The sequence below is a fragment of the Lithobates pipiens genome, unplaced genomic scaffold (genome assembly GCF_037356315.1).
Source record: "Lithobates pipiens isolate NorthernLeopardFrog02 unplaced genomic scaffold, aLitPip1_a1.2 Scaffold_10, whole genome shotgun sequence".
Classification (NCBI taxonomy): Eukaryota; Metazoa; Chordata; class Amphibia; order Anura; family Ranidae; genus Lithobates; species Lithobates pipiens.
The window spans coordinates 14,541,544-14,555,480 of NW_027507686.1; the positions used below are offsets into that span (position 1 = coordinate 14,541,544).

The 13,937-nt window shown below is 47.1% G+C and overlaps 1 protein-coding gene across 1 annotated transcript in view; it reads left to right on the forward strand.

The window, feature by feature from the left end:
• Nucleotides 1-13,937, forward strand: part of DPY19L3 (dpy-19 like C-mannosyltransferase 3) — an 87,497-nt gene that overhangs the window by 30,374 nt on the left and 43,186 nt on the right. The window contains exons 7-9 of the mRNA XM_077451602.1: nt 3,657-3,780; nt 6,196-6,330; nt 12,122-12,253. Coding sequence (XP_077307728.1) covers nt 3,657-3,780; nt 6,196-6,330; nt 12,122-12,253 — 391 coding nt within the window. The remainder of the gene's footprint in view (nt 1-3,656; nt 3,781-6,195; nt 6,331-12,121; nt 12,254-13,937) is intronic.

Below are 13,937 nucleotides of genomic sequence, written 5' to 3' on the forward strand. Positions count from 1 at the left end.
TTATGTCACACGGTATTTGTCCAGCAGTCTTTGAAACACCTTTTTTTTGGGGGAGAAAAGACACTTTCATGAATAAAAATAAAACTAAACTGTAAAGTTAGCCCAGTTTTATGTATAAAGTGAAAGATGTTTTGCTGAGTAAATAGATACCTAACATGTCATGCTTTGAAATTGCGCACACTGGTGGAATTGTGACAAACTACGGTATCTAAAAATCTCCATAGACGACGCTTTACAAAAATTTAACGGTCAACAGGATAGAGTTACAGAGGAGGTCTTTTGCTAGAATTATTGCTCTCACTTTGACGATCGCGGCGATACCTCATGTGTGATCTGTACACCATTTATATTTGCAGGTGCGACTTACGTATGCGTTTTCTTTGCTGCGCGAGCTCGTGGGAAGAGGGTGGTTTAAAAAAAATAAAATAATATATATATATATATATATATATATATATATATAATTATTTTTATTTTTTTGCATTGTCCCTTTAAAAATAAATCAAATCACTAAACATCCCTTGTAACAGTAATAAGTGGATACAGGTACTCAATCAAGGAATCAGTGGTCTAAAAGACCCCAAATGCCTCCTTTGCACTTAAAAGTATTCAGATCGCCAAAATTGCAGATTCTGAATACTGTAATTTTTTTTTAAATCAGCGCCATTGACAGCCAAGAATAAACCAGAAGTGACATCGCTTCCAGGATTTTACATCGGAGACCCGATCAGAGCCGAATCCGGCTTTGTTCGGGTCTCAGCCTAGCCGGCGGACACGCCGGCTGGTGGCGTGGGTCTCCCGGTGGAACGGGAGGCCCGGGAAGAGTGCTGGAAGGAGGGCGCATCGGTTGTTATCCCTAAAGAGACAACCGCTGGCTCTAAAAAACAGTACCGGAGTGATGCCTGCAGCTGCATATCATCCCAGTATAAATGGTGAAGGTGAAAAGTGTAGCGCTAAAGATAAGTGAATTAGTGTAAGCAAAAATCAGGAAACAGTGGAAATGAAACCGAATGCTCCCCGAACTGAACACGTATAACAAAAAAGTCCATCAAAAATTATAATGATATCCCAGTGAAGATGTCTTGAATCCTGTAGGCCAGGTGTGCCCAACCAGTGGCCTGGGGGCCACATATGGCTCGCGGAGCCCTCTGATGTGGCCCGCGACCTCCTGCTCTGGGATGGCTGGCCTGCAAGCCCAGATTGCAGGTTGCCTACCCGCCAATGCGAGAGCATTAGTGTTGTGAATGAAGCCAGCAGTAGAGGAAGCAAGCAGTTGCGGAGCTGAGCAGCATAAGCCATTGCTTACTGTATAGCACCGGCTCCTGTCATAGGTGGAGTGATACCAGATGCACTCTGCTTGGGACAGCAAGTATATTACTAAAATCACAGTTTTTATATGGACATATCTGTTCTGCAGTGGTTACTGGGCTGCTTTTAAACTGATCCACAGGTGTAGCGTTGTGTACCTGCAGGTTACCTGCACTGAGCCTTAAGCCGCGTACACACGGGCGGACTGTATGGCCTACTTAGTCCGCTGAAACACATTTCAGCGGACAGTCCGCTCGTGTGTGGGCTTCAGCGGACTTTTTCAGCGTGCAGTCTGGCGTACTAAGTATTTTGGAATTTCCGTAATACTGTCCGTCATACTTTGGTTTCAGCGGACAATCCGCTCGTGAGTAGGCTATTTCGACGGACTAAGAATGGCGCATGCTCAGAAAGGATTTACACGGCGGAAGGGTGCATTGCTGTGTATTGGACTTCCTATTTCTAGTCCCGTCGTACGTGCTGTACACGTCATCGCGCAAGCTTTCAACGGACTGTTTGTGCATCCGTGTGTGGTCAAGTCCGTTCATTGGAAAGTATGACGGACTGTCCGTCGGATTGTATGACGGACTAAGTAGGCCATACAATCCGCCCGTGTGTACGCGGCTATAGACTTCTGGTTTTACCTGTGGGTTTGGTGCACTTTCAGAAAGTGCACCACACCTGCAGGATATGATAGAATTCTATGGCAAAGTACAGCTAACCCACAGGAAAGCCACAGGTACGGGTAGACCGCAGACCATCAGTGTAAAAGTAGCCTTAGGCCCCTTTAACATGATCTGTCTGACCCAATCGGATCCTCCATTCACCTCTATGGAGCAGCAGATATAAACAGACTTGTGTCCATTTTTACACCTGCCTCCTTCCAATCCAATCGGCTAAAAAAACGAAAAGTGGATCTGTCCCCTTCCATTTGATCAGATGAGAGGGCCCATAGAGTAGAGTGGGCTGTGCCTGTGTCCACTTTGTATACGCAGAATGGACGCAGAACTGTCATCTGCTCATTGTGACCCGTGACTGGTTACTAAGTCGCTTAAGTGGCCCTCGCTCTTTAAAAGGTTGGGCACCCCTGCTGTAGACCATCACATGGAAACAGCTTTCAGACAAATAATGTAGCTTATGCGCGCTTACCGAAACCGGTGGACCCAACTGTCCGTGACACCGGGTCAATCAAGCATGAATGGCTCCAAACGGCAGGTGGACCGGACCGTCACCGAAGTCCTGGAAGCTGATAGATGAACTCTTCTGTTCTCCCGATGGCATCCGCAAAAACGACCAGTGGATGGATTACAAACCACTGAGTGGATATCAAGCCATATGGATGGAACACGGGACCAGGAAAGTCCATGAATAATCCGATGGAGCTGAATGTTGCAATTATAAAATCACCTTGGCAGGCGTGACCCAGACTCAGAGGAAGGACCCAAAAAACTTCCGTCCATAGACCATAAAAGAAAAAAGAGGGGGACTCCGATGGTGCAGGACTAAAACAAGTGGGTTTTATTCATAAAAACCAACATATATAGAATAAAAAAGTGATCACATTTCAATAAAAAGCAGTATAAGCCCTTGTACACACGGTCGGACATTCCGACAACAAAATCCGTTGGATTTTTTCTGACGGATTTTGTCTGAAACTGGTGTTGCATACACACGGTCGGACAAAGTTGTCGGAAAATCCCATTGTTCGGAACGTGATGACGTTCGTTCGTTACGACGGGACTATGTTCAGGCTAGTAGCCAATAGCTTTGGTGTAGGAATTTGATCTAAGCATGCGTGGCACTTTGTCCGACTGGAATTCTCTACAAACGATCGGACAAAGTCCGACCGGATCATGTTGTCAGAAAATTTTATATCCAGCTCTCAAACTTTGTTGGTCGGACATTCCGACGGAAAAAGTCAGATGAAGCCCACACACGGTTGGATTATCCGACAACACGGTCCGATCGGACATTTTCTGTCAGAGTACAAGGGCTAAGGAATGGTGTGCCTTCCCGACGCGTTTCATCGAAATAAGACTTCTACTGGGGCCTCTACCTGTTCCCCCATAGTGCACATATATTTATGAAAGATTAAATCAACCCTAAAGCTCAATCAGCCAATCTGGCATAATTGCAATGCCGGAGTGCCTGATTGGAGAAGGACTCATAACATGATTGGCCAAGCTCCACCGCACAGCTAGAGAGCCAATGGCCTATGACGCTGAGAACACATCCGAGCCAAAAAACGTTTTTCAAAAAGTCTACATTGCAGTTCGTCATTTCACACAGAACAAGTGACACCTCCATGGCCTGCGACACCTCTGACTGTGATTTTTTTATTTTTTTTCCAGAATTGACACAACGCGGGTAGAATTCACCATTCCCCTGAGAGAAAACTGGGCTCTGCCTTTCTTTGCTGTTCAGATAGCCACCATTACCTATTTGTTTAGGCCGGAGCTGACCAGAGTGAAGGAGGTAAGCGTCCGAGAGACTAACATAGCGTTGTGGGGGACAGTCTTGTCTTATTTTAAGGCAAACAGCGAAATACATAGATAAAATACATATATGGGAGCTGATTTTTATTTCAGTCCATCCAATCCTGAGATTTATAATGCTTTGCCACACAGGACAGCCCTATCTGACAGGGAGGAGACCTGATATTGTTTTCTGTTGCTGTTAAGTAACATTTCCAGGTCTTTTCCCTCCCTCAGCCAGTAACTAAAAAAGGTGAAAGTAGAAGCAGAGGACTAATGATCTCACCTCTCTGCTGTCCTCTATCAACATGCTTCTTGCACTGCAGCACAATTGATTGGCTATTTGTGCTGCTTCTCTTCCTCCCCATCTGAGCTTTTCTGTACAGGGGCTGCAGCGGCAGCTGGTAAGGTTTTTTTTGGGGGGGGGGGGGGGGCGGGGGGAGCGGAAAACATCCTGCCGGTGGAGCGGCACTAGCACACCCGTGGCACTAACACCACCACCCGCTGTCCCTACCCTGGAGGTGGGAGCAGCGGTAGGATGTGGCCATCTTCCAGAGTGGTGGGGTCGGGGAAAGCTGCTCCTGTGTTCTCTCCTGGAGCAGCTTCTGCTTTGTCTCCTCCAATAGGATTGCCTGACGTTTTGGCCTAATGGTAGAAACAGGTTTCATACCTGCTTTCCGATTGGCCAAGAGGAGGATCAGTGTTGCAACAGCAGACATCTCAAGTCTCCCGCGAGGTGCAAGAGTCTCCCGCACTTCTGCGGTGGCTCCCGCATACCCACAATCGACTCACAAACAACTGGGAATGATCGGTGCGGCCGGAAACAGCTGTGAACACCGATCTCTTTTGTATAATTTTTTTTTAGCTGACAGCCGCTTCTATTTCTCTTCCTCCTGTGGCTGTCAGTGAAAAGGTATACAGGGAGATCGGTAATCACATCTGTCCCCCCTGCTGCACCGATCATCACCAGCTGTTCTGTGTGCTCCTCCCCCGGTCCCCTTCACCCCCATCCCCCCGTTCTCCTCTGGCCTTGTGTTCTCCTCCGGCTCCCCGTGTTCTCCTCCGGCTCCCCGTGTTCTCCTCTGGTCCCCCTGTTCTCCTCCGGCCCCCGTATTCTCCTCTGGTCCCCCTGTTCTCCTCCGGACCCCGTGTTCTCCTTCGGCCTCCCGTTTTCTCCTCTGGCCCCATCTGTCTACCTCCTCTGCCCCCCCTCATCCCCCGCAGCCGGCTCCCCTCCTCTCTTCTTCCGCCAGCTGCTGGGAGGGGGGGGGGGGGGGGGTAACTGTCAGGCATAGGACACAGTGAGTGAGATTGCTCCTGTGTCATGTGATAACTGAGTAGAGTAGCAGAGTGTGAATGGACAGGAGCCTCTGTCTAAAAAAAATAAAATTATTTTAAAAAAAAATCCAATGCCACATACCACCTACCCCCTTCCCAGAAGCGAAAAAATATTTAAAAAATATCTTGTTGGGGGGGGCTGCAAAGTGACACCTCCCTTAAGTTCGTTTTTGAAGGTTGGGATGTCTGCAAATTTTCATTCGCTGTTGCATCACACTAGACTTGTGCACAGCGGAAAATTGCGTTTAGTTTCGGTTCGTTGTCATTCGTAAAATACATCATTTCGTTCTGTTATATTCGTTATGTTACGTTAATACGTTTTCGGATAATTCGTTATTATTCGTAGAGTGTCGAATTCATTCGTTCGTATTCGTTAAAATTCGCTATTTATGTATGTATAGACATTCGTGATGATGATTCGTAGTTTGGAAAGTCGTTTGTTTATTGAATCTTTTAACACACACAATGACAACGTCTCTTCTCCTCGGCTCAAATACAATACAACATCCTTCTCACTCAGTTCTCAGGAATGCACTTTGCCAGTAATCCATCAGCCGAATTTCGATTCGTTACGAAACGAATTGCACAAGCCTACATCACACCTGGGTGGGCTCCAGACGCAATGCTCTGCAGGGTGAATCCACCCTATTTTGAAGCCCGTTAGAGCATCTGGCTCTAATCAGGTTCTTCAAAAGAAAAAAACCCTGCCGCTTTTGTTCATATGCCCAGTTACCCGAAAGGCGCTGGACAGATGAATAGGGGACGGCCATGGATAGATGCATGCATCTATCCACTGCATATAGGGGGGTGGCTGGAGAGAGGGGTCGGCACCCAGGCGCCCCTAATGGACGGGCCGGTGCTGAGGGGCTGCAAGATGCTGATAACAGGTCTAATTCAGGAACTTAGACTCTTTACATAAAAAAATCAATGAGGAGTTATTATTGAGTACATATGTGTGTTATATGTATATATATTTCTCCTTTACATGTGAAGTTTAGCTTTACTTTTAAGTTTTGTTTTGTTTTCTGATGTCCATGAATATTTTAACATCTTGATTTACTTTTACGTTCCTCTCCAGAGACTGTCCCTTCTCGTTGTGTTCATTTCCACATTCCTCTTCAGTCTCACGTGGCAGTTCAACCAGTTTGTGTTACTCCTGCAAAGTTTGGTGCTGTTTGCCCTGGACTGCCTGGACTTGGTTCCAAGCCACAAGGTAAGGCCATATGAATGAATATGTCAGATAATCGTAACCACACATATTACTCAGCCAAGTATGACGCCTCACAGAGACCTGTAATAAGAGGAATACCCTAAAGCAGGGGTCTCAAACTAGCGGTCCTCCAGCTTTTGCGGAACTACAAGTCCCATCATGCGTCTGCCTGTGCGAGTCATGCTTGTAACTGTCAGCTTGGCAATGCCTCATGGGACTTGTAGTTCTGCAACAGCTGGAGGGCCACCAGTTTAAGACCCCTGGTCTCAAGTGACAGGTGTCAGTCAAATCGCTGTGCCCTGCGTGGTGCACAAAACTTCCATAGAGCCAGTTTCATCTGGATTAAAGCTCATCTCTAGCCAGGACGAGGAAAATCTTATTAGCAATTTACTAGCAAAAGACACACTGCCTTTCTTTTTTTATAATCAATTTTCCTATAGTATTTCTATCTCGAATAGATCCTTTATGCCACCTGTTTATGTGACTAGATTACCCCTATTTTCTATTTTCTCTGTACAGAAAACTGGCTTCTCATCAAGTTTCTTCCTCTGTGTAGTTTCCTGACGTACAGCAGCTTGGGTTACTCCACAGTACCTGCTCATAACCTGCCCACAGGTAGCAGCTATGCTAGTAACTGCTCTCTGGCTAACACAACACTATTCCTTATAGACAGTACATTCCCATGGAATCCTACAAAAGGTAGTAACTATTTGCCACTGGTAGGCACAAATGGGACATGCCTAGATCCTCTCCCCAGTGCTCTGGTACAGTAAACTTTATTAAAGGAGCCAATGAGATCACATAAAAGAAATACAGTGACAACAGCGGCGGCCCGTACATAGGGGGCAGAGCCCGGTGTATAATGTGCAGCCAGGTATATGATGTGCAGAGCCCGGTGTATAATGTGCAGCCTGGTATATGTTGTGCAGAGCCCGGTGTATAATGTGCAGTCTGGTATATGTTGTGCAGAACCCGGTGTATAATGCGCAGCCTAGTATATGTTGTGCAGAGCCGGTGTATAATATGCAGCCTGGTATATGTTGTGCAGAGCCCGGTGTATAATGCGCAGCCTGGTATATGATGTACAGAGCCCTGTGTATAATGTACAGCCTGGTATATGATGTGCAGAGCCCGGTGTATAATGCACAGCCTGGTATATGATGTGCAGAGCCCTGTGTATAATGCACAGCCTGGTATATGATGTGCAGAGCCCGGTGTATAATGCACAGCCTGGTATATGATGTGCAGAGCCCTGTGTATAATGCGCAGCCTGGTATATGATGTGCAGAGCCCTGTGTATAATGCACAGCCTGGTATATGATGTGCAGAGCCCGGTGTATAATGCACAGCCTGGTATATGATGTGCAGAGCCCTGTGTATAATGCACAGCCTGGTATATGATGTGCAGAGCCCGGTGTATAATGCACAGCCTGGTATATGATGTGCAGAGCCCTGTGTATAATGCACAGCCTGGTATATGATGTGCAGAGCCCTGTGTATAATGCACAGCCTGGTATATGAGGTCTTGCGCCCCCCCCCCCCCCCCCCCATCCTAAAACTTCAGCAGCCGCCACTGAGTAACAAAGTACAAAGTGATAAAAAAAAAAAATGTAATGTGTATGGAGGAAGGGAGCTAAGGGTCAAAAATAGGCAGGATCTTGGAGTTCAGTTTTAAAAAGAGCTACAGAGGACACCATCTCCCTGTGCTCATTAAGGACGACCGAAAGGATTTCCCCTCCTTAATAACCAGGCAATTTTTTGCGATACGGCACTACGTCGCTTTAACTGACAATTGTGCAGTCGTGCGAACGTTGTACCCAAATAAAAATTGCCGACCTTTTTTCCCCCACAAATAGAGCTTTCTTTTAGTGGCATTTTATCACCTCTGCGGTTTTTATTTTTTGCACTATAAACAAAAAAAAAGAATGACAATTTAAAAAAAAAAATATATATATTTTTTACTTTTTGCTATAATAAATATCCCCAAAAAATAAAAATAATTTTTTCATCAGTTTAGGCCAATATGTATAAAAAAACCCCCCCCCCCGCAATAAGCGTATATTGATTGGTTTGCGCAAAAGTTATAGTGTCTACAAAATAGGGGATTTTTTTGACATTTTTATTATATATATATTTTTTTTAACCAGTAATGGCGATGATCTGTGATTTATTTTTTTATTTATTTTAGCAGGCCTGCGACATTGCGGCGGACAGATCGGACATTTTTGACACTTTTTTGGGACCATTGACATTTATACAGCAATCAGAGCTAAAAATAGCCACTGATTACTGTATGAATGACACTGGCAGGGAAGGGGTTAACACCAGGGGTCGATCAAGGGGCTAAATGTGTTCCCTAGGGAGGTGTTTGTAACTGTGGGTGGAGTGTGGTGACTGGAGGAGGAGAGAGATCGCTGTTCCTGATCACTAGGAACAGCAGATCTCTCTCTACTCCCCTGTCAGAACGGGGATCTGTTTGTTTACATACACAGATCCCCATTCTGGCTCTCTGTGGAGTGTTCACGGGTGGCCGGCGGACATCGCGGCTGGCGGGCCACGTGCATCGGCTTCGGTGTCGCGCCGCGGGCGCGTCCACCCCTCCCCCCTATCGCTCTTACAGCGGTCGATGTACACCTACGGCGATTTGCGCAGGGGAGCCAAGCTGCCGCAATATAATGACAGCGGCTGGGCAGCAAACAGTTAAATGATAGGGTTCAGGAAATCCTCTGCAGCTATTGGTATGTTGCTTAAGCCAGCCATAAATAGTTGGTTTAGCAGGGACTGGCCGAGATTTGAACCATGTATGGACAGGCCAGGAGCGCCTACTCTGTGAAAAACCATTACACGGAGCAGGTGAGTATAACATGTTTGTTATTTAAAAATAAATAAAAAGTAATCCTTTACAATCACTTTAAGGTATAAAACATCAGAAAATATAGATTACATCATAAAAATACAGATGGCTTCAGGCTAGAGTTCTGCTTTAAAACAAGCCTGTGTTTTGTCCCTTCAGAGCAAACCAATAGGTTTGCTTTAATTCCATTCAATCTGACAGAACTTGAGATATTTTGCAAAGAAGAATGGGCAGAAATGTCCCTCTCTAGATGTGCAAAGCTGGTAGAGACATCCCCAAAAAGACTTGCAGTTGTAATTGCAGAGAAAGGGGGTTCTACAAAGTATTGACTCCGGGGGGCGCCATACAAATGCCCCCCCCCCCCCCACACTTTTCAAAAAAAAAATTGGAAAACCATTTATTATTTTCCTTCCACTTCACAATTATGTGCCACTTTGTGTTGGTCTATCACATAAAATCCCAATATTATTATTATTATACAGGATTTATATAGCGCCAACAGTTTGTGCAGAGCTTTACAACATGAGGGCAGACAGTACAATTACAATACAAACCAATACAGGAGGGATCAGAGGGCCCGGCTCTTTAGAGCTTACAATCTAGAAGGGAGGGTCACGTGGAACAAAAGGTAATAACTGCAGGGGAAGATGAGATGGAGAAAATTAAAATACAGTTGATAGATGTGGGTAGGGTAGGCTTTTCCTGAAGGCCCCATTCACACCTGAATGTAGCGTTTTCAGGCAGAAAATCGCGCGATTTTGTTGTTTCGTTTTTTTTTGCAGCGCTTTTACCACGATTTCGCTGCGTTTTTTATCGCGTTTTGGTGCGATTTTGTGCAGGCCAAAAGGTCACCAATGTATAAAGAAGAAAAATGCACCAAAACTGCCCGATTTGAGAGACAAAAAAGGGTCCAGAACTTGTTTGAGCTTTAGGCGTTCGGCTTCAGGCGACATGGAGTGGAGATGTGAACCAGAATAATAGATTTTTTTTCCCCTCCAGCATTTTGTATCTTCAAGCTTCAAGCCAAAAAACGCTCAAGGTGTGAATGGACCCGAAGAGAAGGGTTTTCAGGGATGGTCTAAAAGCTAATAGAGTTGGAGATAATCTGACAGATTGGGGTAAGGAGTTCCATAGGGTTGGAGAGGCTCTGGAAAAGTCCCGGAGGTGAGCGTGGGAGGAGGTGATGAGGGAGCTAGAGAGCAGGAGGACTTGAGAAGAATGAAGAGAGGGATTAGGTTTGGTATTTTGAGACTAGGTCAGCGATGTACGGTTTTAGGTTGTAACATAACAAAATGTGTAAAATTTCAAGGGGTGTGAATACTTTTTCATGGCGCTGTATGTCACTTCCATGGCGAATGAAAGGGGGAGAAAGGGAAGGGAGTTTGTTCTCCTACATGGTCTGCATTATGGTGGACCCACTACTTTGCCCAGCAACTACAAAGACACACAGGGTCACTTTAAGGGACTTTCCATCACTTCACTGAAAAGATAGGTATGTAAACCAATACAGTCCAGCACTGCTTAAAGCGGAAGTCCACCCTAAAGTGGACCTTCCGCTCATTGAAACCCTCCCCCCCTCCGGCGCCACAATTGGCACCTTTCAGGGGGGAGGGGGGTGCAGGTACCTGTACAGTACAGGTATCTGCACCCACTTCCGGCGTAGATTCTGCAGAAGGTACGCCCCTTTCCGCAGAATCTACGCCCCTTTCCGAAGGTCCCCCGCTGCCTGCTGAAAAACACACGGATCCCAGAGACAGCGGGGACCATCCTTATTGAGCAGCGCGACTCACGCATGCGCAGTAGAGAACTGGGAAATGAAGCCGCAAGGCTCCACTTCCTGATTCCCATACCCAAGATGGCAGCGGCAGCACCCGAGAGACGATCGAGAGATCGGCTTCGGGTGCCGACATCGCGGGCGCGCTGGACAGGTAAGTGTCCTTATTTTAAAAGTCAGCAGCTGCAGTATTTGTAGCTGCTGGCGTTAAAAAAAAAAAAAAGAAAAAAAAAAACGGCGGACTCCCGCTTTAATATACTGGTGCTTTATAGGAAAGGATAATTATATGATTACAGGGGCGGACTGACCATTGGGCCACTCGGGCACTGCCCAAGGGCCCCATGCCACTAGGGGGGGTTGCCAGCCTCAGTAAAACCAGGGACAGTGTTTTTTTTTTTTTTTTTTTAAACATCTGTCTCTGAAATGCCCCTTTCCGACATCCTTTTGGTCTAAAAATCCTGAGATTATAGCTGCCCCGCCTCTCCAGTACCTTCTCAGCCAATAGAAACATGTCTGTGTATACTGTGTGATTGTATACTGTGTGATTGTATACTGTGTGTGCGTGTGTATGTGTATACTGTGTGGCCCCATAATCTCCTATTGCCTGGGGGCCCCATAATCTCCTATTGCCCGGGGGCCCCATGATCTCATATTGCCCGGGGGCCCCATGATCTCCTATTGCCCGGGGGCCCCATGATCTCCTATTGCCCGGGGGCCCCATGATCTCCTATTGCCCGGGGGCCCCATGATCTCCTATTGCCCGGGGGCCCCATGATCTCCTATTGCCAGGGGCCCCATGATCTCCTATTGCCCGGGGGCCCCATGATCTCATATTACCCGAGGGCCCCATAATCTCCTATTGCCCGGGGGCCCCATAATCTCCTATTGCCCGGGGGCAATAGGAGATTATGGGGCCCTCGGGTAATAGGAGATCATGGGGCCTCCGGGCAATAGGAGATCATGGGGCCCCCATGAGTGGTCAGTCCGCCCCTGTATAATTAACTACAGAAACCCATAAGGTATGTTGTGCTATATATATACTGTATGTTTGTAAGGTATGTTGTGCTATATATATACTGTATGTTTGTAAGGTATGTTGGGCTATATATATACTGTATGTTTGTAAGGTATGTTGGGCTATATACTGTATGTTGTGTTGTTTGTAGGTGAGAAGCCTGTACATGATTCAGGCATCCAGTCTTCTCCTGGTGTGTCTCCTCCAGTTCATCAATACCATGATTCTGGGCTCACTGCTTCTCAGCTTCATCGCGGCCGCCATTATCGCCCAGAGACTACAGGTGAGCGTATCTCAGACCGATGGGTTTTATTACTGTGGTGGGTTGGGTGCAGATCTTTGAGTTCTATGTGTGTGGGGCTGTTGCAATGATTTTTGACACCCTAGGCCAGTGATTCTCAACCAAGGTTCCGTGGAACGCTAGGGTTCCTCCAGAGGTTGCTAGGGGTTCCTTCAGCATTGGGCCATTTCTGCCTCTCAGATAAGTTCCCACTGACACCATTGATCTTTTTGGCTATCTGTAAGGAGGTAATTCTTCCCAATGACCACAAGTGTAAGGACCATTCTTCCCACCGACCATCACACTAATGTATCATGAGTTGTAGATTTCTAATTTTTAGGAGGGGTTCCCCCCGAGACTGGAGAACTATTTCAAGGGTTCCTCTGTGTTGAAAAGGTTGAGAAAGGCTGCCCTAGGCTAAACCTAATTTTGCTGCACCCCATTGGCTCCACCCCCTTTGCCCTGCTCATGTGACAGGAGGTGGCTTTATACAGGAAGCATCGGCTCTGCTTCCTCTAGAGCTGCCTCCAGTGCTGCTCCTCTAATTACACTACCGGTTGGATGGAGCAACTGCCCGAGACTGAGTTAGTTACATGCTGCAACCTGCAGAGCATGCAGACACGGAGGGAAACCAGTGGCCAGGCGCCCCTAGGCAGAAGTGCGCCCTAGGCAGTTGCCTAATTTGCCTAGAGGTAGCACCGGTGTTGTGTCGAATACTGTCCCTCATCGGATAGTGTCTGCCCTGTACTGCGCTTGCACAGTACGGAAGACAAGGAGACACCGAAAGTCTCTGAAGAAGAACGGCGCCTGCGCCGTGAGTCCAGATTCAAGCCCCGCCATCCAAGTGGACATAGAGTTAGAATAAAAAATTGGCGAGCGAGGCCGTGCCCGAGGCGTGGCAAGCGAAGCGAGCCCCCAAGGGGCCCTGTTACTAAGTGCTACCGTATGTCCACTTGGATGGTGGGGCTTGAACCTGGACTCAGTGCGCAGGCGCCGTTCATCTTTGGAGTCTCCTTGCCCTCCGTACTGCACAAGCGCTGCGCCTGCGCAATACGGGGCAGACACTATCCGATGGGGGGACAGTTTTTGGCAGAACTCCGGCCCTGTGTGTGTGTATGTGTTTATATGTATGGTACATATACCATTGCACAGAGCAGGTAAATAGAACATGTTTTTTTTTTTTTTTTTTTTTATACGCTGGGCCTTTAAGTTTTAAGGAGAAGTATGGGATTTGAAAAAGACATACATACTTCATGTTGCAGCATCTGTGTGATGCTGCAGCTGTCCCACGTCTGATCTAACAGTCTCCGCTCTGCTCCTCCATTGCTTACTGGATTGCTGGGATGGGGAGGAGGTGGGGACGGTTGGCTCCGGCTCCCAAATGCACGCTGAAAGGCAAAAGGGTGGATCCCGACAATATTGTCAAAATGCTTCCCGAGCCTGGAGCGGCTCGATCTCGCTATTGGCTACCAGCGGACTACTGAGTCACAGGAGGTCAAACATATTTGTACTCCTGTGGCCAAAATAGGTTCTGTGGCTTCTGGCTGTATCCGAAGGACATGGCGATCACAGACTGCTCCGGATGCATGTCCCAGAGGACAAGCAAGGGCCACGGTTCCCAGGAGGACATCCATGTGCTCTCTCCTGGAACAACAGAGCCACGCTGTAGCCGCCTTTCAGGTATAAC